The sequence below is a fragment of the Nicotiana tabacum genome, chromosome 15, assembly GCF_000715075.1.
Source record: "Nicotiana tabacum cultivar K326 chromosome 15, ASM71507v2, whole genome shotgun sequence".
Taxonomy (NCBI): domain Eukaryota; kingdom Viridiplantae; phylum Streptophyta; class Magnoliopsida; order Solanales; family Solanaceae; genus Nicotiana; species Nicotiana tabacum.
Genome location: NC_134094.1, coordinates 11,114,441 through 11,140,596, shown reverse-complemented (window position 1 = coordinate 11,140,596; position 26,156 = coordinate 11,114,441). Strand labels below are relative to the sequence as shown.

General features: G+C 37.9%; 1 protein-coding gene, 1 non-coding gene and 1 pseudogene across 2 annotated transcripts; all 3 read right to left on the bottom strand.

The window, feature by feature from the left end:
- Window positions 1-477: 477 nt before the first annotated feature.
- On the bottom strand, window positions 478-8,839 carry LOC107809170 (heat shock factor protein HSF8-like). Its single transcript, XM_016633764.2, is given in 3 exon segments — window positions 478-750; window positions 753-1,950; window positions 8,289-8,839. Coding segments are annotated over 3 exon segments (1,524 nt in total). The 5' UTR covers window positions 8,568-8,839; the 3' UTR covers window positions 478-703.
- A 2,928-nt stretch (window positions 8,840-11,767) lies between these two features.
- Window positions 11,768-11,839, bottom strand: TRNAW-CCA (transfer RNA tryptophan (anticodon CCA)). Its single transcript has one exon. It is a non-coding gene; the product is annotated as a tRNA-Trp (tRNA).
- Window positions 11,840-12,500: 661 nt separating this feature from the next.
- LOC107809172 (uncharacterized) lies at window positions 12,501-20,013 on the bottom strand (annotated as a pseudogene).
- Between the last annotated feature and the right edge of the window lie 6,143 nt (window positions 20,014-26,156).

The following is a 26,156-nucleotide window of genomic DNA, read 5'->3' as shown; positions in this document are numbered from 1 at the left end:
TTTAATATTTAAAGATTTAAGGAATGTAGTGTGTACGCAGACCTTACCCCTACCCTGGGGTAGAGAGGCTGTTTCCGATAGACCCTCGGCTCCCTCCCTCCAAGAACTCTCCACCTTGCTCTTAGGGTGACTCGAACTCACAACCTCTTGGTTGAAAGTGAAAAATACTGTATATAAGCAACGAAGTAGAATAAAAATAAAACAAAAGAACAATGAAGTCGATGTAGCAAACGATATAGTACAGTTTATACTGAAGTACAGTTTACTAGTGTAGCACAAAGAAGAGAGGGTAAAAGGCGCATCAATTGGAATATTGACAGCATAAAAAGACAGCAAAAAAGCCTATTGATTCATTACATTCTGATGGGATGCCAGCTTATATCACATCAACAACTGGAAAAACACGCATAGATTTACATCTTTGTGTGCATGAGTAAAAAGAAAGGGGGAACTGGGAAGGGGCAAAAGAATCGTCGATTCAACATAAACTTAGATCCATTCAGCTTTATGTCAAGAAGAAGAGAGAAATCAAGATGACCGAACACAGGGTAAACTAGAAGCTAACAAAGTCCCCTATGTGCAAAGAGCCGAGGGATAAAAGTAATAACACATATTAGCAACTCTCTTATGGGCAAAGGTCAAGTGACTTACGATACAAAGTAACAAAACCCTACCTGAATTTTCTAACATAACACATGTACATTTACTTTGATAACCAGATCATACTTTTTGATTGTTTGATGTTAGTAGCCCCATTTGTTCAGTAAGATGGTCCATGTGCTGAGTTTTATCCCATCCATTTTCTTGTGGCTTGGTTTCATTGGAAATATCATCCATTGCAGCAAGGTCCATCTCCTCTGTCTCGCCAGGGGAAGGGCTTTGAAGAAACTTTTCCCAGAAGGGGTCACCGACACTAGGAAGCTCTCCTATATCGTCCAGCAAACCAGTCTGCCATTCAATTTGAGGATCAGGAGAGAAACTACCGATATCTAATGGCATTTTTTCGTCTACTCCAACTGAAGAATCCATGAAAGAATCATTCTCCATCTCAGATCTGATAATATCCATATTGTTTCCGGGCAAAATTTCTTGTAACTGTGATAACTCAGGCATAATCATATCTGACGCAGAAAGCGAAACAGGAGGCAAATCGTGAGCTCCTACCAATGAGCTTATCTCTGACAACTGGTTATTGGTAATTTCAGAAGATGAACTTTGACCGGCAATTGCTGAAGCTGTACTCAGCAAAGGCTGGCCAGAAGTTGGTGGGACTTCCTGAAGAGTGACTCCTGAAACACGAGTAGAAGATGCATTAGATTGGGGTGAACCATCACCAATCAGGAAACTTTCAGGACTGTTGCTGAAGTTCTCTAATCTAGGAGAAGAGTCCAGTTTTGAAAGCTCCCTAAGCATTGCCTTTGCTGACTCATTCATCACAGGTTGGTACTTCACAATCTGTCCATCCGCAGGGGTAACCGAATGATCCTGTGATTCAATATCTTGCTTAATCCTCCGTTTCTTGCTGCCTTCAGCTATGCGCCTATTACTCTCATTTTGCTGCTGTACAAACTGTGCCAAGAATCCAGGGCTGTTAACAGCTTTTGCCAGAAATGACATCATCTGTTGTTGTCGTTGTTCCATACCCTGAAGGCGCTGCACCATCCCTTGCAACTGATTGTCAGTAGTTTGCTGCTGTTGTCTGAGCTTAACCAGCTCTTGCATAAGCACGTTCTTGTCCCTTTTCAGCCTCTCAACCTCTTCTTCAAGTCCAAATTTCCCAACCTCAACACAAGCCCCAACAGATGCACTCTGTCCATGTGGCTGCTGCTGTTGTTGAGCATGTCCATGAGCAGGTTTACGCCGACTTATACTTCTAAGCAGGTGTTTCTGACCTCTTAAGAATCCCTCGTTAGCAAATTCCCAGCGGTCTGGATCAACCTTTCTAAAACCCTGTTTTGTCAAAAAAAAGACCAAAAGAGAAAAATACAAAAGCATGAGTAGGAGTTTGATAAGCAGCACAAAGATCATTGCAGCAGTTTTTTGAATTAAAGGTAATTAATCAACAAAGAAGTTTACCAAATAGCTTTGTTTGTCATCAAGATCACTTGTCAGGTTTCCTTGGCAAACAGAAAAATATCAATAAACAATTCAAATCTCCACCCACAACTTCGTTTCCTTTTAAGTGGAAAACTAGCATAACAATATCATTTGGTGCGATGAGCTTGTCAACATGAAAGATGGGATCTCAATAGTAAATCAAACTCAATGACAGCGAAAGGGAAACCATCCCTGCAACCGCATTCAGTACTAGACAGTAGAGTCAGCCCCGTAAAAAGGTTGTGCTCTCTATTTCTAACAGGTCTTACTGTGCTCTGTATTTTGGAGAGGAATTTGTCTACTCCTTCAGTAAGCCTCAAGATCAGTGTTAAAAATATGACGCAGTGGTTGAAAGAGTTCTAAACTCTACATTGGAGGATAATATGACTTCGTTTTTGAGTGGCCTAATATCATTCATTAATAACACAGATAAATATACACGAGCTCTCTGTCTTCATACTATGTGCACATATTTTGACATACACATAAATAACATAAGTGAACGTTGCAAAAGTAAAATACTTGCATATGATAATCTACCTATATACGATTGTGTGTATTTACCAATTTGCCTGTTCGCTATAGCACTACAATTAAAAAACGCCGAACAGGTTATGGTGTCAGGAAATAGAAAACATTAATTCGAAAACAAGCTAAATGTTCTTTTGTTTGAAAGATATTGATTCAAGACCACAAAGAATAGATGCATTGCAAATTCCATGTCCCCATTTTGAGCAATCAATGTTACTTGGGTCCATCATTAAAATGCATCAAGCTAATCTGATTTTAAGGCAACCAATTTCACGACCTTCCACAAGAAAACAGAAACCTTAAAGGAATACAACAGATGTCTCCCTCGGTAGCACTTCAAAAGACAAGCATCTTGCTCAATCTTCATAATACTAAATATTCAGAAAATGTTATTCTATCAACTAAGATCAAGCAAGGCTAAACAGATCTGGTCTTGAAAGAAAAGTCTACATGACAAGAATGGCATGTACACCAAATTATTGCCCTATGTTTTTCAAGTTATCTGATTTTTAAATTTTATTTTATTTCACTTTATCTTATGCGAAAAAGTGAGAGAATATCTTCCCTAAGTTGGATAAGATTAGATCTTTTTGTGAAGGAAAAATAATATTTGCCGAAAAGTATTTCTTACTTAGTTTGGGTACATTTCTTTAGTACTTCCTTTAAAATTGTATCGAAAATAAAACACAGGAAGAAACTAATGCATATGTATTTGTTAAGAAAATATATTTAAAAGGGATTATTTCGAGACACATCACTTTAGTGGCAAATATAAATTTATTTTTCGTTTTTTCTTTCTTTTTCATTCCCTTTTTTTTCTTCATTTCCTTCTCTTCCTCTTGTCACATTTTTCGTCTCTTCACCGTGGATTCCTGTTTCGACCAATAACCCATAACTTTCCCCTCTTTCTTTGTCTTCCCAAGAAGCTCTCATATCTTTCAATCACATCTTTATCACCTTTTTGTCCTTCCAAGACTTCTTTTGCTCTTCTCAAAAACTCATCCCATCACGTCTCTATCGTCTTATTGTCTTTTCAAGACTTCTTTTTCACTCTTCTCAAGAACTCCTCCCATCTCCAATCACATTTTTGTCCTCCTAAAACTTCTTTTTCCTCTTCTCAATAATTTTTCTTTTCATCATCACATCTCTATCACCTTTTTGTCACCTCTCTCTCCCCCAAGACTCTTTTTATTCTCAAGAACATTTCATTTCACCATCATATCTCTATCACTTTGATATCACAAGAAGAAGAGGAAATGAAATAACTTTAAACAATCTTTACTCTTCTATCAATTAGCCAAGAAAGACCAAAGAGGAAGAGCTTCTCGTAATGAAAACCACCACAACTCGCATAGAAACACACCAAAAGAGCTTATCACTCAGAGGTCATTTAACCTTAATATCTTATCACCTTTTGGGCACATTTTTGTCTTCTTAGTAATCATTTTTCCACTGTTTGGAATGATTGAGAGTTGTGGTAGAAGCTATTCTTCTTTGATGGTTGTTCTTAATTGATTGAAGAACATCTGTTAAGGAAATTACCAATGACCAAGTCTTAATATGAAGCTATTTCCTTATCCACTTCTTCTTTTGATATAATGTGATAGATATGTGACCGAAAGAATTCTTGAGAAGAGGAAAAAGTAGTATCTGGGAAAAAAGTAACAAAAAGGTGATAGAGATGCGATAGTGAAAGGAAGATTTCTTGAGCAGAGGTGATAATAAAAGGAAGATTTCTTAGAGAGGGAAAAATGTCTTTGGGAGGACAAAACGGTGATAGGATTGCACACAAGAAGTCTTGTAAGACCAAAAATAGAGATGTGATGAGAGATGGGAGAGCTTTCTAAAGAAGATTGAAAAAAAGTTTTAAGCATGGCAAAAGATTTTATAGATCACAAAAACGCATGATAGAAGATGTGAGGGGTTCTTTGGAATACAAAGAAAGGGGAATAATAGATGCTATTGGTAAAACAAATCACGGTAAAAAGTCGAAAAAAGATGACTAAAGGAAAAGAATGAGAGGAAGAAAGAGAAAAGGAAAAGGAAAGCAAAAGAAAGTAAAAAGAATAGAAAATAAATTTTATATCCGCCACTAAAATGGTGTCTTTTCAAAATAATCCTTCTCTAAATATATTTTCTTTACAAATATAAGTGCACTAGCTTCTTTCTTTGTTTTATCTTCAATGAAGTTCTAGAAGTACAATTGTACAAATAATTTACCCAAACTAAGTTAGAATCTCAAATAACCTTGATCATGAGCCATATAATTATCACTATAAATAAGAACCATAATTCCAACAGTAGTGATCAATATTGACATAATAGATGTTAGTGGGTCGATCAAGTATCCAAAGTCTAAAGAAAAATCAATCAACAAATAATTTTATACTTTTCCTTCATAAAACATCTGAACTTGAAACAAATATTTTCTTTCATTTTTGCATAAGATAAACTTAAACATAGTACATATTCAAGAATTAAATAACTTAAAAAGGGGAGGGTAAAAATAGAGTGTCTTTGGGCACATAAGGAATAACAAATATTAAAATCATCCACCCCATCTGAATAAGCATTATGCACACAAGCATGCAAGAGAGAAAACCTTTCTGTTCTGGACATGATGATTAGCACCAAAGCAATAGAATGACAAGTCTCCTTGAGTAATTATTCAACCTAAAATTCACACTTTTTTTGATGTACTAATGAGGCCGAAATTACAGAGGTATAGAGATATAAATTTACACCTTTTATTGTTGTCGTTCTTCTTACCTTAGCGTCTACGGTGATGTTCCAACTATACCACAGTTTCTTTCCTCCCTATAACCACCTAAAATCTTAACTCTTAGTTAAACTACAGATACTTTTAAACAAGTTACTTTTAACCAGCCAACATTGTACCCCATGGGACAAAAGGTCATCTTGCTTCTTCTCAATTTCTATTTTGACTCCACATCTTGCTTCCTTCTCAATTTCTATTTTGATTCCACTAACAGTCGAGGAATCTACAGATATTCAAGTATCAACCACTTCCTGATTTCGGTTCCTTGATTCATGTTGTCTGCCATCTTTGAAACATTTATTTTGCTTTGATTACAAAATATTAGCAACTTATTTTTGAAACTCCAGAATTACACCATATTGGAATGAAAGGCAGTCTTGCTACTTCCCAGACTTCTTTTTTCATTCCATTAAGAATCAAGTGTTTTCCTTTTGGGTTCTCGTAAATGGAATTACACTATATAAAAGGGACTTCTCCTACAGATATCTTACATTAAAGAGACTGTAACTTTTTCTACCTCTTTGTATCTTTTAATCAGCACAAAAGTTGGAGAATGTCACAAGATTAACCTTACACAAATTTTATTTTCCTTTCCTCGGAATACTTTCCCCCCAATAGATCTGCATGTGACAGCATCAGTAAGGATGCTTTATGATAGGCTTCTATGACTAAATGGAAAATGTCAAAGAAAAGAATTTGAGAAGAGAAGCGGAAGTTCAGAGAAAAGATTGAGAGAGTTAAGATTTCACATTCTCATCAAGAAGTCCTATCATATGCCTAATATGCTAAGCCTCTTTCGTGATAACAGGAATGAGCAGATAAATTACAAAATATCTAGCGTCACTCTTCACCAGTAAGAATTCCTTTCTTCCAGTGATGAAGGATCATCCCTAGTAAAACATGGAGATTAAATTTATTGACCACCAAGGCAGGACACAAGCATCTAAGATATGGATGCTCAGCAAGAGCATCAAAGGATTACTAAGAGAACCATGGATGAAAGGGCACCTGTTGAAGGTTGAAGGCTAAGTGCAAAAAGTCTTAACCTTGACCATTTACCTAACAATCTAGCGAAATCTCATCTTTACATGATAGTTAGAGATGAAAGGCCTCCAAACATCTTTACCTCCAAATTTGTCTATTTGCTTCCTCCAAACATTCCTCACTCGCTTTGGCATCTTCAAAGAGGATTCCTACTATAGATCAAAGGCCTCCATATATCTGCTACACAAACTCATTCCCCTTCAGCCCCTCCTGCATCCCCCCTCTCTACACAGCTAATCAATCACCTTTTACAACCTTTAAATCCACAAAAAGCAACATAACCACCTTTTCTGTGGAGAAAGAACTGGAAACAAGGTCAAGGACCTTACTTTATCACTGAACTAAAGAACTGGAGACAGGGTAAGGAACCTTACTTTATCACTCAACTTTAGTCCAATTTAGATCATCAAGCCTCGAAGTGCACTAGGGAGTAGGGACAAAGATATATAGACATCAAAGAGCATCAAAAACTGAAGCTACTATATCAGACCCCCTTTTCAATATGGAAAGGCAGCAATAACAAGATAAGTTATCATTGTCAAAACATGATGCAGATATTGACAGTCCCATAATCAGTTTTATTGTGGTCCAGAAATATACATGCTTCCTGATAGATTATCTACTTGATGACACAATAAGAGCAACTATTTTGGATGATCGATAAATTCCCCAGGGCTAGTGGTGCAAGGTTCGCAATTCGGTGGATAAAGGATCTGTCCCTCTACCTTTCTCCACTTAAATACCAAACCTTTATCTGTTCAACACCGTGACTTGCGCCTAATCCACACATCACACATTGCGCTCTACACTAGACCAAACCCTGGGGCAACAATAAGCACAACTTCAATGTAATATTTTATATTATATTAGGGGAACTAAATCCTATATTGATCTTAATAGTAAAAGATTGAAACTCAATTAATCCACGAAGTTAGATTGCACTAGGCACTAGCTATAGTTAAAAAATATATATATGTTGCAAGGCACAACACTCAAAGATGTCCTCAAGTTGATAATTGAGGAAATAAGTCACAAAAACAATGCACATGATATACATAGCAAAACAAATGACATGTCCTCGAGAACATCATTCTTTAATGCAACAAGATAGTTGATTAGATTTTAATCACAAGGTTGAGCATAATGATTCCAATTAGCATCCGCAAAACAACAGGAAAGAAGAGACCACATAGCACAAGAAGTTGGAACATTTTCAGCTGAAAAGAATCTAAATTTCTGGAAATAACAATATATTAAGGCCCAACTCAACATGACTCAAATGAACTACAACAAGTACGCCTCAGTCACAAACTAATTGGGATCAGATATACACGTTTTCCACATACATTTGGCTCAATTTAGACAAAACAACTAAACCTATGCATCATATCAAAAAGGATTTAATCCCCCATAAGCTGATTTATACCTATTATAGCAGGTTGTTTACCATTTACTCTAGGTTACTAACCAATGCTTATTATATACAATTAACTACAGTTACCTATTAAATGACCTGATAATGTACATATTATCTATGTACACCGTCAATATAAAGAACTTAAATGGAACCCAATAAAGAGCCAACGGCTCTATAATTTTACACCGTCAGCGCATATATACAATGACGGTCCAAAGATTTTTTATACCATCAGGTCACTCAAAAGTAATTGAAGGTAATTTCATTTAATAAGCATTAATTAGTACCTATATACAACAAATGTAAGTAACTTGATCTAGCAGGTTAAATTATCTTTACACAGTTAGTGCATCAAACTGAAACTCATCATAAAGATGACTCATGAAACTCAATAAAAGGCAAAGGGAAAGAAATGCATACATAAGTATTCAATTGGCGAACGAAGCTGGAGAAGTTATTGTGCTTGAAGTACTTCGGAAGAAGGTCCCTAGCAAACTCCGGTGGGTCCCAAACCACGAAGCTATTGTTTGCTGGGCCCCACGACACGATCTTATCCGTACTCGGGTCATCCACCATGTCATACGTCTTCACCAGAAATGGCGGAGGCGCATTCGCACTTGGCATAGGCGCCGGCGCCGGCTGTGACGGCGGTGCTCCTCCTCCTCCTCCGTCCGCGGCAGCGGAAGAATTGGACGTCATTCACAATAACTACGTCGGCGCTTAAGATAAAATGATAATAATAAATCAAATCAAACTCTGGATAATAAATAAAATACACATTATTATATATGAAATGATATGTACAATTTGTACGGAGAGATGTTTTTGAGGGATTAAGTAGGGTTTGGAATGTCAACCATTGATGGAGGTGGAAAGAAAAAACCCTAATTTTTAGAGAGATAAAGAGATAGAAGTGTGTGCGAGTGAGTGAATTTAGAGAGAGAAAAGGCGGGGAACCGGGGGGGGGGGGGTTGGAGTGCGTGTGTGCGTGAGAAAATTGAATAAATTTGGACAGGTGGAGGAAAATGGGACGGATTAGTTAATTTGTGCAATGGCAACGAGCCCACGACAGAGGTAAAGACGAAATGACTAATTTATCCCTATGTTTTGTTGTTTGGACCGGAATTCACGGGCAAAAGTGAAGCCGCTCACTCCCCTTTGCTTTTGCGTTCTTTATTTCTTTTTTCTTTTTCTTGTGTGTTGTGTATTAGGCTCTTCGCGAAAGCTTCTTCTGAGTCACAATTTTTTTGTTTTTTGGGGGGTTAAAAGAGTTTTTTTCTAAAATTAAGTTGTTTTTCCAAGATTTTGAAAAGAAAAAAATATTTTTGAGGATAAGCAGTGGCAGTTTTAGAGAAGAAGAAAGAATTAGTTTTTTCTTCAAAAGCACTTTTTTGAAATGCATTTTTGAGAAAAATACACTTAGAAACAGTTTTTGAAAACTTGGTCAAACACTAATTGCTGCTCAGAAATACATTTCAAATAAGCTTGCCAAACACAAGCTGTTTCTCGCCAAAAGTACTTTTTTTTAAAAAAAATGAAAAAATAATAATAATAAAAAAAAATATTTCTCAAAATAAGCTGATTTTTACAGCTTGGCCAAAGGGACTAATAATGTCTAATATGACCGAGAGATAGTGCCCTCAATCAAGGGCGGATGCAAGGTAAAAGAGCATGGTTCAACTGAAATCATAAATTTTTACGCATGATATAAATGTATGTGTAAAAATTTATTAAAGTTGAAACAAATAATAGATCTGAACTCATTTTTTTAAAAATATAATGGGTTCAATGCTAAAACCCTTAAAATTAAATTCATAAACTTTGAATCATGGATCTGCATCAGCCATCAATAGTGAATTAAGGAAAGAATGAACATAATTGATTGAGAGTTACACTTAGGTCATTTGATTGTGATACTGGCCTTATTAATCTCCACATAAAACTTCACATAATAATGCAATATTTAATTAGCAGCATTATAAGGAATAATCATTGCATGATTGATGCGATATTTGATTAGCGGTATAAAATAATATATGTATTGTATTAATTTATGTGAAATTATAGAGTAAGCTATTTAAAGATAAATTTTGTGTCTTTAATGTATATTTCTTAAGATGTTAGAGAAACTAAATTTTGTTATATTAGACTTAGTATTTTGGGTCTAGAATCTAAGGAAATAGGGAGATTGATGATGACGTCACTCATCATATTGAAGCGAAATAGATGAAATGGAGGCTTGCATCCGACGTGTTGTGTGATAAGAAAGTGACGCTGGGACTTTAATGTAAGTTCACACAAAAGCTTATTAGACCGACTATGTTGTATGGGGTGTTGGCCAGTTAAGACCTCTCATATTTAGAAGATGAAAGTAGCAGAAAAGATGATGATGATATGGATGCATTGGCATATTAGAAGATATAGGATTTGGAATAAATATATTCAGGACAAGGTGGAAGTGACCTCCGTGGTGGATAACATGTGAGAGGGGTGACTGAGATGATTCGAATATTTGAGAAGGAAATGCACATATATCCCAATGAGAAGGTGTGATAGGTTGGTTGCGGTGGGGTCAAGGAGAGGTAGAGGCATGCCGAATAAGTACTGTGGAGAGTTGATTAGGCAGTGCATGACACATCTTCAGCTTATCGATGACATAACTCTTGATAGGAGGGTGTGTAGATCGAAGATTACTGTAGCAAGTTAGACAGTTTTCGACATAAATCCTTTTTTGTACCTGTAGTATCAATGGATCCTCGTATTTTCATTTCTTAAATTTCTAATACTATTTTTGTTTGCTCCGGTTATCTTTTCTTACTATGATTTATGTTTCTCTTTACATTAATCCCCTTTTGTCGTACTTTCTTATCTTATTTGATGTGATTATGCATTTTTTAAGTCGGGGTATCTGTGGGAAACATCCTTTTTACCTTCTCAAGGTATGAGTAATGTCTGTGTATACACTACCCTTCGTAACTCCTACTTGTGGGATTATACTAAATATATTGTTATTGTTGTTATTGTTGTAGACTTAGCAACTTGAATAGAGTGCATAAGAATCATATAGCCAACTCTAAATTACTCAAATTGAGGCACGATTATATTCTTTTAAGAGAGGAAATTATCTACCATGATATAATATAAAATCTCTTAGTCTTGCTAATTAGTGTTTGAATGTCTTTAAAAAGTAATACTACATAGAAAAACAGGAAGAGAGAAAAGGAAAAGCATAGTGGGAATTGAAGTCACAAATTTTGCATGAAAGATCTGACTATAAGTGGGCATTTGGATATAAGTATTGTAAGATTTCAGAAAAAAAAATGGGAAAAAAATTCAAGTGAAAATGGTATTTGAAAATTAGAGTTGTGTTTGGATACGAATATAATTTTGGATTGTTTTTGAATTTTTGTGAGTGATCTGAAGTGAAATTTTTGATAGTTTTTTGGAGTTTTTCAATTTTTCGAAAAATTCCAAAATTGATCTTCAAGTGAAAATCGAAATTTCATGCCTAGACACTTACTTCGAAAAAAGTGAAAAAATTCCAAAAAGAGGAATCTTTTTTTTTATGGCCAAACGGGCCATAAATCTCGGTGTTTAAATGTTTGTTAATATTCCTAATTACTACTGTTTGCTAATAGTTTCTCTATCCTTAGAAGGTAGGGATAAAATCTCCGTACACACTACTCTTCCAGATCCCACGGTGTGTGTGGGACAAGACCGGGTATGTTGTTGTTGTACTGTTTGCACGTGTATTTTGTACGGCATAACAAAATTCCAACTTGGGTCAGTTGAACCACAATAAAAATAAAGGGATAAATCAACGTGGACATTTCTCTTTAGGTAGGAAATAGACAAGAACTAAAAAAAAAAAGAATGGGATCATACGAATCGGGGGGAATTGAACCCGACGTGAATCGAACACGCAACCTTCTGATCTGGAGTCAGACGCGCTACCATTGCGCCACGGATCCCGAATGTTAAGATCTGCCTCCTAAAAGTAATATAACATTATGTTAGTCTAACATTAGAACTCCTCAATTTTTGTTATACAAAATTCCTTAAATACTAAAATGTAATCCTAGTAACACTTGGACCTAACTTAGTCATACCTACATGATTTAAAAAATCCATTTGGTTATTTTTTTATAAGTTTGCATCAGTATATTTATACTAAATTCACACACATATTCATAAAAAAGTAGTGGAACAATGATATTTTCATCGTCTTAAATATATTGTTTAGCTTGCTACACAGATAGCAATGCATTGGTTTTGCAATATAAAATGTCTTTGACTATGAAGATTTGTTTCCGCTTACACCTTCGTAGTGTATTAGAACTTTATCAAATATTATTTTAATTTATTCATACATTATCAAAAAATTGCACTTATTAAAACAACCAAAATATATAATCATCAGTATATACTATATAGTTGTCTCAAACAAAGGACCTTTTAAAAGAAAATTAACATGAAATATATCAAATTTGAAATAACTAAATCGTCGATTTTCAAGATATTATTGAATCTTGCTGGTATGAGTTTACTCATGTTGTTTGGGCGAAATAATGGTAGACAATGTAAACTATTCTAACCTATTATAATTTTCAATTGAAACATGTACTACACAAGTACAGATAAAGTTTAAAGCAACTGAGATTTGTATTACAATCAAAAATATCATTGTAAGCTAGTATTCTAATTCAAATAAACCACTCCCTCTCTATCCACAACAATAAGTATACACACAGAAATGGTTAAATTTCTGTAGAGCCAATTTTGACAGCCATATGAAGGAAAAAAAGAATATGATAAAACTTATGCAACTATAAGCACTCTCAACAGCACTCTTTTACCTTTGGGAAGGAAAAAAAACTGTGGTTAAAATCTGCTTGTGCCGGCATCGTTCCTACTGTCAAGATGGCTAATTCTGCCTCAGTTTTTGGATGAATTCACTTGCACAAAATCCTGTGTACGCTACAATTTGTACTTACTTACAATAGCTTTGAATATGAAATACATCCCACGAGAAGACCTATCCGCAGGCAACAAGCTAGGATCGTAAACATCAACCTTTGGCATAAGAATGTACGAGGCCTCAATGAACAAGAACAATAAAGTTTTCAGGAAAATCCCCTTGAATTGAAACGTTTCTTTCCAACTATTCAGCAGTGTGTTGTTTGCAGCCCTTAGGTCCATAATGCTGGGATCTTCGCTTCACTATCGTTCTACAAAAGTACAACACCAACAACATACTTAGTGTAATCTCACAAGTAGGGTCTGGGGAGGGTAGTGAATACGCAGCCTTACCCCTACCTGCACTGAGAGGCTGTTTTCGATCGACCCTCGGCTCAAAGCGGGCATCTTTCTACAAAGGTAACAATAATAATTCTGGCATGCCCAGCAGAATATGTGATTCTTATTGCCAACCTGTGACGACGACAAGGAAAAAGGGGTACAACTTGGTTACAAAAATAAAACAGAAAGCGGGAAAATGAAGAGAATAGATCTGTTCAAAGGCTGTAAAAACAGATTTTCAACTACAAAAGCAGATGAGGCGAAGGTTCCTGTGACTAAAAAGAATAGCTGAATGCCGATAAGATTAAGAGTTCTTACATAAACTCAATAGAAGGAACCAAAATTGCTTACGTATATGCAAGAATTTCTATAAAGCTAGTAGCAGTGAAGCTTGGTGTGCGCTTCGCCTAGCGTAATTGGCGCTTCAGTGTAGGACTGTAGGTGGACTGATGGGTTCTGTCTTTAAGTACACAACAACTTACTTAAAGCTTAATTATAGTTTTTTCATTCTTTTGTCCAATTAATTATTGTTTGTGTTTATAGTTATATTTTCTTGCATCCATTTCTATTTTTTTATTTTTCTTCATTGGTAATTTTTTGCTAAAGCCCACGCTTGTATTGCGCTTAACGCTCCAGACTTTGGCGTGTCTGTACGCTTTTCGCTTTTGACAACTCTAGCGTGTTTGTGCGCTTTTCGCTTTTGACAACTCTAGCTAGTATATCCAAAAAGTTCTTATGCTAGTTTTATGAGCTCTCCGTTGGGGAAAAAAAAAATCCTCCTAATATCTTTTCAATATCAGTGCGCCATTTTCCTCTCCGTGGCATTGTGAAACACAATTTCATAAATAAAATGTAAAAGCTAGTCCTTTATCAAAGATTTTTATTTTTGTAAAAGCTAGCTTCTTTGAGAGCTCCATATAAAAAAAAAAAAGCATATGAAAGAAAAGGCAACTCTTGAGTATTTTACAATTGATACAACTGCTGGAATGGGTATTGGTCAGAGAAATAACCCAAAATTTCAAAAGAAACAAAAAATCTGAAATTAGTTGGGTTAATATACTTTTGCAATCAATAATGCACACAACACGTGTAAAAACTAGTTATCAAAATGCAAAACAGTGCTTACAGAATAATCAAGGCAGAATACATCGGCAGACCATTAAACTTGTCCTCCCTTTTCACTTAAGCACTCTATCTTAAATCCGTTCCATTTGAACACTCCAACTACATCTCATAAGTGCCATTTAGACACAAAATTTGTAGGCAGCCAAACACAAAAGATGCGTGTAATTCACGCACCAGACTGACGAATAAGACAAGGACATGTGGATTTAACTTAAATAATTTTTTTTTTTAAAAAAGAACCTGACCCACCCCTTGGTCATCTTCCCCGACGATACTCCTCCTTTCGCCTTCTTCACGACTACTCCCCTACTTTGTTTTCGAAAAACTCTCCACCTCCTTCGTTTTCTTCCCCATATCTGATGTGAAACGAGAAAGCAAGAAATGCGTTTAGATCTGATAAAAAATTCTCAAATCTGAAACGACTTTGCAAAATTTTCAGATTGGAAGTGAACTTGTTCGGCCAAAAAACTTTCACGTCGTTGGAAACTTTGTAAGTTGCAGATCCTTAAAATTGCCCCTAAAAGCCAAAAACCTTTGTAACCCACGAGTAACCTTTATAAGTTGTAGATCTCCTTTGCGATCATTCATTTTCTCTCTTCTCACGGCTCGTCGGAAAGTTCTCCATCGCGTTCGTCGGAATACAGTAGGCCTGGAGGAATAGAGGAAGGGGTGAGTAGAGGAGGTGATTATATCAGTGGAGATAGAATGGTGTGAACAATGAAAAATTAAAAGAAACATTTATCGGAAAGTATTTCTGGTAAAAACTATTCATTTTCCGGCAAGAAAGATGAGGTGCTTGTTTTTTGGACCATGTCACGCGCTTGGAAAATGTGAGTAACACTTGCCTTGCCATATAAGCTTTTTGTGTCTAAATGGCACATATGAGATGTGGTTGAAGTGTTCAAATGAAACGGACTTAAGATAAAGTATCTAAGTGAAAAGGGAGGACAAGTTAAATGGCCTGCCGATGTATTCTGCCAATAATCAAATACGACAACTATGAGTATTGACCATCATACTACTCAGGAAAGAGTGAGGCAAAAAGAACTCAGAATAAAATCATCTCTAGTTATAGGCCAGACAATTAAGAGGAGTGAAATGTTCCAAACAAAAGTGCCACGTCTTTGAAGGAATCGATGTTTTCAAGTTCTGTTTTAAAGTGAATTACCAAAATTCTACCCTATTTTCTTTCTTACTTATCTAACAGGCATAGGGTCTTGGAAAACTCATGTTATCAAATTTATACAAACACTTGCTTCCTACCTCTATGTATAATCTACTCATTCGACAATGAAATTTTATCATCCTCAAATCCTCAAATCAAGCTGAAGTGCTTCTTAAATCTATCAGTGAGACTATTTTGATAAGTATTTATCATAAACTGATCCATAAATATGAAAAACTACATACCTAGAAGTAGCTTCTCAAGGAGAGCTGCTCAACACTAGTTCTGTCTTTGATCAATTTTACCAGGAAAGGAATGAATAAACAACCAAATCCAGTGATGATGTTTGTCCAAGTGCTATCTACTTCTCCCATACAAAGCCTACATACATTTGAGATGTTTCTGAAGCCAACGGTTTACTTTACAGTGTCTAGAACAAGCTCAATTACGCAGACACTCATCATTTCCTTTTCTCCAACAGTGTATATAACTCATTCTTCATTATCATTTCAACTTCAAAATATATGAAGAGTTATGATGCAGCGGTTTTAAGAAAAAAATATTGAGAACTCATCTTACCTTTGCATTCATTTGGCAATATTTGGGCACGGATGACCATAATCTAAAAGAGACTTGAGCTTGAATCCGACCGAGAAATTGGCTCATTCTCTTCCCACATCTGAATTGCTTCTGGTAGAAAAAGTTCACATTTCCCCTCCCTTTAACAAGAAAAAGCTCTTCAAATAAGTATACAAATGAAATATCAAGGTCACGGACTGAGGACATACGATATATGTGAAGCCATTCTACAGTCGAAATTTGTACCAACCTGAAGTGCTCATATCCATCAATCGCCTGATTACAACGATAGCAGAAATATTGTCCGCAGTTATTGGACACCATCTTATTGCAGCCCTCAATTCACGAATCACAGTGCCTTTGGTCATCTTTCAGTTGGGATGAATTTTGTCGCTCCTGATGCAACAGATCAAAAACATGAAGATATAAACGTCAAAGTACCTTCCAAACAGACAAGTTACGGAAGCAGAATAACAATAGCCTCAAGTGCAGAAATTGCCGCATACAAGTAAGCCACCTCAAGTAGAGAAAAGTATAGCAATTGATTGACAACAGCCTCATACAAATAAAGCCAACCAACTTATCACTTGATCGACAACAGCCTCATACAAATAAAGCCAACCACCTTATCAAGAAATAAAATACAAATAAAGCCAACCCAAGTAGATGAGCTTTTTTTTTAGCCAAGTTCTCAAAACAGTTCCCGAACCTTAATATTCTCGGTTAAGCGCAAGCTGTAACAAATTTACGTATTGAACTTCGAAGCAAAATGAGCAGCACTCCTATAAGACAGGTGGTCCGCAACACCATCTTGATTGTTCTTGATAAAGTCTAAAAATTCCAAAAGTGATGTAATGGCATACATATCGCTTAGCGGATCATCACTATCAAATTAATAGCATCAACTAATCATCTGGTCAGCTACTTACATACTGAAATTGCGGTTGAACTACAGTGTTGTGGTATGTCGCAGCCTCACTACATCTTTGCCTGAGTAACATAAAACATAGCACACCCAATCCACATCCGACCATTAGGTTGGGGTTCAAATCACCAATGGAGCAAGCGGGAAAGCCACAGTTGGTCCGGGGGAAGAGGGGGGAAGGGGGGGGAGGGGAAGGTTCTGGGGTTTCCATGTCAAAACTCATGTGTGGGGGCCTACTTATACAGCGCACTACAGCTTTTCAGCCTCCTGCAGGTCCCTTCATTCCCTCCGCCTTGCACAGACTTAAAAGAGTACCTACGCTAGAAACCACAACCACGATGTTCCTTTGCAGCCTCCTTTAAAAGGTATGTTATACACTCAAACATGACCATGAGGTGTATGTCAAGTATTGGTGTCAGAACCACAGCTTCTAATAACCAATATTTTGGGGTATGTGTAGACATCCAAGAACATCCATATGTGCAGATAGATTTATTAGATCACTATATCTTGGTAATTATTAGCACAGCAATTCATAGAAAAGAAAATTGATTGGAATCTGAATCTAAAAAAAGGAAAAGAAAATAAGAAGAACAGCTTCACATGCTTTGATGCAGCCTACAATAAACTAGACCCTTCCAAGGAGATAACTAGTATAACTAATTCAATAATTTCAGTTTTTTTTCTCAAAACGAGGACAAATTCTCTTTTTGTTAAATAGAATAAAGGTATCATGCACTTAAAGTGAAAAATAGAAAGCCGCCAAGTAAAAAGCTGAACATGGACAGCATAACACTTTTACACCATATAGCAAATTCAAAAAGCATGAATACAAAATGTTAACATAAGGACGCTATACATTATTTCTCATGTTAAGAATACAATAACATCTACTATCCAAGATAAAGAGCGACAACACAATCAAAATTAAGAAGTTATTTACCTTCTAAATAATCTATCAAGAAAAAATAAATTACCTCCTCAATAGATTTGCCTGGAAAGCTCAAGTAATGCTCCAATTGTCAGATTTTCAGTTTCCCCAATTGCATTGCATGTGACTTCATTTCCAGAGGAAAAAAAGAAAAAGACTTTCACTCTAACGATAATGTAATTGAATTAACCAAGCAAAATAGATATTAAATTCTAATTCTCTGGGATAAAATCTGATATCAAGTCAAGCAAAGAAGAATCCTCTGCAATAATGTCTACCAGTAACTCTAGTGTAGTTGAGTCAAATGAGAAGCTCTTCCCAGCCATTTCCTTTAAGAAAGCCTTCATTTCAATAATTTTATTACTTCTGAGAAATCCTTGCACAATAACATTGTAAGTTACTCTGTTTGGCAAACAACCATTGTCCTCCATTTTTCTTAGCAGACCTTTAGCTTCATCTAACAACCCTTCTAGACAAAATCCATTAATCATAGTAGTGTATGTTATCACGTCAGGATGTAAACCTATTAGAGGAAGTTTCTTAAAAATAGCATGAGCCTTGTCAAATTTTCTATTTTTGCACAATCCATCAATGACGGCATTATAGAGGTCAACATTAGTATCTTCTCTCTTTCTTTCCAACTTATGAAATAGCAACATAGCTTCGTCAACAAGTCCATTCTTAAAATAACCATCAAGCAAAATGCAATAAGTGACTGGACCAGGTATTTGCCCTGCAGATAGCATCTCATCAAAAAACTTTTGCACTGCGCCGATTCTTCCAACTTCAAATAGACCTTTCAAGATAGTATTGCAAGTAAAAATATCAGGTTCAAATCCCTTTCGAGAAATTTCAAGAAACAAATGCATGGCCTCATCCAATTTTTTTTTCTTACAGTATCCACTTATTACTATTTTATAGCTAATATTGTCAGGCTCAATGCATTTATCTTTCATGGAACCAAAGATTCTCCTACATCTATCAATTTGACCACGCAAGCAATATCCATCCATTATCACATTGTAAGTGACCACATTAGGCTCTACACCTTTTTCGATCATGTGTCTCATTACTTCTTCGGCATCTTTAACCTTCCCTTCTATGCATAGTCCATGTATAATTGTGTTGAATGTGAATACATCCGGATAAATATTAATATTTACCATTTCAAAGAACAAATTCCTGACCTTTTCCCACTGACTAAACTTAGAGAAACCATCAATCAATGAATTATATGTGAATACGTCCGTAGGAATGCCTTCAGTTTCATCTCGTTCAAAAGGTCGACAGCGACATCCAGATTTCCATCTTTGCAAAGGGCATCTATAACAATGTTGTAGATGCATGTAGTGGGCTTAGTGCTCCCTTGTTCCATTAACCGGAGCAAACCAAAAGTTTTTTCAGTATGACCCCTTTTACTAAGCCCATTCATTACAGTTGCATACATGACTTCGTTAGGCTCACAAATATTCTCTCTCACTAATTTTTTAAACAAATTAACTGCATCTTTCACCTTATTTTCAGCAAAGAGTCCCCTTATTAGGATGGTTAAAGTGACAACATCAAATGGAATGCCACACTTAAAGTAAATGGCTAACACTGAAAATCCACAATCAACACGATGCATTAAGCAATAACTGTTAATCACCATACTCAACATGACTTTATCAATCGGGATACCTAATTTCTGTATTTCTCCCAAATTAGAAACAACAACAGAATAATGCTTCATATTTATCATAATCTTAAATAATTTCGAGAAGTCGATAACAGAGGGAAGAGGCTGTGTTCTGACCATTTGATTGAAGAGACTCACAGCATCAGCTAAACATTTGACATTCTCAAACTTGTTAGTAACCCTATGTTTTTTACTACTACCATTTATGGAAATGGATGTATTGCTATGATATGAAGAATAATCTCTAAGTGTAATTGCCAAACCAGAATGTGAAATAGCAAAGGATGAGATCAAGGAAATACCATTAAGAGAGTAACGCACAGAAATTCTCGTCATCTTCAAGGAATTTCCCCAATTTGGGAATAATAAGTGAATTGGTGTGCTATTTCGTTGTGCCCTAATTTTGTAGGAAACTAGTTTAGTCCTATTGAATTATCTTTTATTTTCAGTCCACGAATATATTAACTCTCAGTGACGTTACCTATTGTATTGTACCATATTGTTACTTTACAACAACAATATCAACAACAATCTAGTATAATTTTTGGGAAGGATAGTGTGTACACATAACTTACCCTTACTCCGTAGGAGGAGTGAGACTGTTTTCGATAGACTCTCGGCGCATGACGATGGAGAGAGACAGTGAAACAGTAACACTAAAGGAAGCCAGAAAGATGTGATGACCCAAAAGGTAATCTTATATTTTAGAACTCGAATTTGTGCTCTTAAGCCTTAAAAATCTTATTTTTACTCTTATCGATTTGCGTGTGCAGTCCGGACAAGTTTCCGGAAAGCTTTTATGTTGAAAACTAATGAAAATAAGAATTTTTACCTTAAAAGTTGATTTTAGTTGATTTCGGTCAATATTTTTGGTAAACTGGCCCGAATACGTGCTTTGACGGTCCCGGTAGGTCCGTATCGAATTATGGGACGTGGGCGTATGCCCGAAATCGAATTCGGAGGTCCATAGCTTGAGTTATGAATTTTTGATGAAAATTAAAAGTTTAAAAATTATTTATTTTTAAGAATTGATTGATATTTGGCATTGTTAGTACCGGGTCCGTATTTTGGTTCTGGAGCCCAATGGAGGTTCATTATAATATTTAAGACATGTATGTGAAATTTGGTGAGAAATAGAGTTGATTTGACGTGATTCGGACGTCCAGTTGAGAAAATAGAAATTTTAAAGTGTTCTTGAGAACCTCATTTTAATTTTGGTGCTAAATTTAGAGTTCTAGGTGTTATTTTGGCGATTTGATCGCGCAACCAGGTCCGTATGATATTTTTAGACTTGTGTACATGTTTGGTTTGGATCCCCGAGGGCTCGGATGAGTTTCGGATAGGCCACGGGATGTTTTGGACTTAGAAAATTTGAGCTTTTTGCTGCAACAGCTGTTCTGGTGTGCCCTTCTTCGCATTCGCGCAGGTAGTGTCGCGAACGCGAAAGGTAAAGTGGGGGCATGGGAATTTTCTTCTTCGCGAACGCGATGGATTGGTCGCGAACGCGAAGCGTTGGGGGTGGTACCCTTCACGAACGCGACCTGTCTCACGCGAACGCGATAGTCTAAGGGACCTGGGGGAAGGGAGTCATGTTCTTCTACGCGAACGCGTCCACTGGGTCGCGAACTCGAAGGCTTGGGGGAGCTGCCTTACGCGAACGCGAAGGCTTGAGGGGAGCTGCCTTACGCGAACGCGTAGATAGACTCGCGAACGCGAAGGCCTTAGGCCGCTGTGCATCGCTATCGCGACAGGCCACTCGCGAATGAGATGAAGGCCTGTCCAGTGACTTAAAACATACTCCAAACACGAGTTTAAGCCATTTCTTCAACATTTGTTCAAGAACCAAACGGGTAGAGGCGATTTTCAAGAGTCATTTTCTTCCCCAAAGTGTTGGTAAGTGATTCTAAACCATTTTTTTTCAATTACCCATTACATTTTATGAATTATCAACCTAAAAATCTAGAGTTTTCATGGTAGAATTAGGGGTTAGGGTAGAAACTAGGAATTTCAAAAATTTGAGGATTTAGACCCACAATTTGAGGTCGGATTCCAAAACTAATTACATATTCGAGCTCAGGGGTGAATGGGTAAAAGGATTTTAGTTTGAACCTCGGGTTTTGACCAAGCGGGCCCGGGGTCGATTTTTCAACTTTTTAGAGTAAAATTTGGAAAATTTAATTTATGAAATATAATTGATTCTTTTAGCAATATTTGATATTATTGGGTTATTTTTGAATAGATACGATTGGTTTGGATGTGAATTCCAAAGGAAAAGGTGTGATTGAGAATTAAGTAGCCTTCAGAGTGAGGTAAGTGTCGTGTCTAACTTTGGCTTGAGGGAATAGGTATTACATGTTCATTTGCTACGTGTTTGGTTGTTAAATACGATGTATAGGTGAGGTGACGAGCATCTATGTGTCTTTGTCGAGTCATAGCATGCGAGTGAAATTCTATTCTTGTCTATTTTGTAGGCTTAAATTCTACTATCCATGCTTAGCGGGTTATTTGAAATGTTGGGTGACTCATATCTGGTTTCACTAAGATTTGGTAACTTTCTAGGTTGAGAGTAAAAATACGAAGGGTGATGCCGTGCAGTTTCCCTTTGCCGTTTTAATTGCTCAGTTCGTTTAAGGATTTTTTGTTTAATTCTGTCTTTTCATTATTCTCACTAGTTATGTTGTATTCTCCATTATATGTCCCCTTCATATTATTTCTGCATTATTTCTTTATTTACTGTTGTTGCCACCAACATGATTATATTGTTCAGGTTATATGTGGGTATCTTGTCCTAGTCTCGTCACTACTTCGCCAAGGTTATGCTCGACACTTACCAGTAGATGGGGTCGGTTGTACTGATTCTGCACTCTGCACTTTCTGTGCAGATTTTGATATTGGCTCAGGTTGATCGAGATTTGCTATTGGTCCGTTGTCCAGAGACTCAAGGTAGATCTGTCGGCGTTCACAGACCTTGAAGTCCCCGTCTATCTTTTATGTCCTAATGTTTTCTTTCATTCAGACAATTGTATTTTTTTTCCAGACTATTACTTGTAGTAAATTCTAGAATGCTCGTGAATTATGACTCCAGATCCGGGTGGTAGTAATTAATACAGTTTTATAATATTCCGTACTTATTATATTTCATCTTAGTTAATTATTGTTATTTACTGAATGGAAATAAGGAATTGGTTTAACGATTTTCTAATGTTGGCTTGCCTAGCAAGTGAAATGTTAGGCGCCATCACGGTCCCGTCGGTGGAAAATTTCGGGTTGTGATAGTTGGTATCAAAGCCCTAGGTTGCTTAGGTCTCACGATTCATGAGCAAGCTTAGTAAAGTCTGGAGTATCGGTATGGAGACGTCTGTGCTTATCTTCCAGAGGCTATGAAGTTTAGGAACAAGTTTCACTTATATTCTTCTTTGTCGTGCGATTTTGCTTTCTCAATACTGATTGAACTCTTCTACTCTTATTCTCTCGCAAATGGCGGGAACACGTACCGCTTCCTCAGCTGAGCAACAGCTAGAGCCTCCAGTGACATCTCTTATGGGGCAGAGGTCGAGGCCGTGCCAAAGGCCGAGGTAGGGGCAGGGCTCAGCCTAGGGGCCGAGCAGCAGCCCCAGCAGTGGAGCCTCAGATAGAGCTTGACGAGGAGGTTCCATCCCAGACTGTTCCTGTTGGACCAGCTCAGGTTCCGGAGGGGTTCATTGTTACCCCAGTACTTCAGGATGCTTTGGTCCGTTTGGTGGGCCTTATGGAGAGTGTGGCCCAGATTGGCGCATTTCCCATGGCACCAGCAGTCTCTCAGGCTGGAGGAGGAGCCCCGACTCCCACCACTCCCGCTCCGGAGCAGATAACTCCCCAGTATCAGGCTCCAGCAGCTCAGCCAGTCGGATTAGTTCAGCTGGTTATTGCGGCACAGTTTGGAGATGGGCCAGCTATGTCTTCTGAGGATTTATAGAGATTGGATAGGTTTATCAAGCTCTTTCTTGTTCACTTCAGTGGTACTCCTTCAGAGGATCCCCAGGAATATCTTGACATCTGTCATGAGGTTTTATGGAATATGGGTATAGTGGAGACCAATGGGGTTGATTTTGCTGCATTTCAGATGATTGGTTCCGCCAAGAAATGGTGGAGAGATTACTTGTTGACCAGACCAGCTGGGTCGCCTGCTCTTACTTGGGACCAGTTCTCTCAGCTCTTCATAGAGAAATTTTTGCCTATCACATTGAGAGAGGAGCGTCGCCGTCTGTTTGAGCGTCTCCAGCAAGGCAGTATGACTGTTACTCAGTATGAGACCCGTTTTGTGGATTTGGCCCGTCATGCTATTCTTCTGCTTCCCACCGAGAGAAAGAGGGTGATGAGGTTTATTGATGGACTTGCTCAGCCTATCAGATTGCAGATGGCTAAGGAGACTGGGAGTGAGATTTCTTTTCAGGCGGTTGCTAATGTCGCCAGACGAGTCGAATTGGTTCTTACTCGGGGAGGTCAGGGGTCTGACAAAAGACCTCATCATTCCGGTGAGTTTAGCGATGCCTCATCTAGAGGCTGGAATACTTTTGGTAGAGGCCATCCTCCTAGGCCGTTTCATTCAGCTCTCCAGGCATCCCACGATGCCTCAGGTAGTCGTGGCCCTCATATGCATTATTCCAACCAGCTAGCCTACAGTGCACCACCAGCTCCTATTAGTACACCTCCACTCCAGAGTTATCAGGGTGGTTATTCAGATCGATAGGGTCAGTTTTAGGGTCAGCAGTCACATCAGCCGAAGTTATGTTATACTTGTGATGATCCGAGGCACATTGCTAGATTTTGCCCTCGGGCAACGGGCAGCTCACATCATCAGAGTTCTCGTGCCATGGTTCCGGCACCAGTTGCTGCACCACCTGCTCAGCCAGCCAGAGGCAGGGGTCAGGAAGCCAGAGGTAGAGGCCAGACTATTAGAGATAGAGGTCAGGCCGTTAGAGGTGGAAACCAGCCAGTTTGAGGTCGTACTAGGGACGTAGTTCAGGGTGGTGGGGGCCAGCCCCGGTGTTATGCTTTCCCAGCCAGGCCTAGGCTGAGTCATCTGACGCTATTATCACAAGTATTGTTTCAGTTTGCAGTAGAGACGCTTCAGTTCTATTTGATCCGGGATCTACTTACTCCTATGTGTCATCATATTTTTCTTCATATTTGGTTGTGCCCCGTGATTCTTTGAGTGCTTCTGTGTATGTGTCCACACCAGTGGGAGATGCTATTATTGTATATCGTATTTATCGTTCATGTGTGGTCACTATTGGGAGTCTTGAGACTCGTGTAGATCTCCTACTTCTCGACATGGTTGATTTTGATGTCATACTGGGTATGGATTGGCTGTCACCTTATCATGCTATATTAGATTGTCACGCCAAGACAGTGACCTTAGCCTTGCAGGGGTTGCCTCGATTATAGTGGAGAGGAAATCTTGACCATTCTGCCAGCAGGGTTATCTCTTATGTGAAGGCTCAGCATATGGTCGAGAAAGGGTGTCTATCTTATTTGGCTTATGTCCGCGATTCTAGTGCGGAGGTTCCTTCCATAGATTCAGTGCCGGTTGTTCGTGACTTCCCAGAGGTGTTTCCTGCAGACCTGCCAGGGATGCCACCCTACAAGGATATTAATTTCTTCATTGATTTGGCTCCGGGTACTTAGCCTATTTCCATTTCGCCATATCGCATGGCCCCGCCATAGTTGAAAGAATTGAAGGAGCAGTTGTAAGATTTGCTTGATAAGGGCTTCATTAGACCTAGTGACTCGCCCTGGGGTGCACCTGTGTTGTTTGTGAAGAAGAAAGATGGACCGATGAGGATGCGTATAGATTATTGGTAGTTGAACAAAGTCACCATCAAGAACAAGTATACATTGCCGAGGATTGATGGTTTATTTGATCAGCTTCAGGGTGCCAAGGTGTTTTCAAAGATTGATTTGAGATCTGGCTACCATCAGTTGAGTATTAGGGCATCTGATGTTCCTAAGACAACTTTTCGGACTCGGTATGGGCATTATGAGTTTCTAGTGATGTCATTTGGGCTGACAAATGCCCCAGCAGCATTCATGGATTTGATGAACCGAGTGTTTAAACCCTACTTGGATTCCTTTTGTGGTTGTGTTTATTGATGATATCTTGATCTACTCCCACAATCAAGAGGAGCATGAGCAGCACCTTCGAATTATTCTTCAGACTCTGAAAGACAACCAGTTATATGCTAAGTTCTCAAAATGCGAGTTTTGGTTGAGTTCAGTTGCTTTCTTAAGTCACGTTGTATCAGCAGAGGGTATTCAGGTGGATCCTAAGAAGATTGAGGCAGTTCAGGACTGGCCTAGACCCACATCAGCTATAGAGATCCGTAGTTTTCTGGGTTTGGTAGGTTATTACCGTCGATTTATGGAGGGGTTTTCATCCATAGCAGCCCCGTTAACCAGATTGACCCAGAAAGGTGCCCCGTTCAGGTGGTCAGATGAGTGTGGAATGAGCTTTCAGAAGCTCAAGACTGCTTTGACTACGGCACCGGTATTGGTGTTACCCACAGGTTTAGAATCTTAAACAGTATACTGTGGCGCCTCCCGTATTG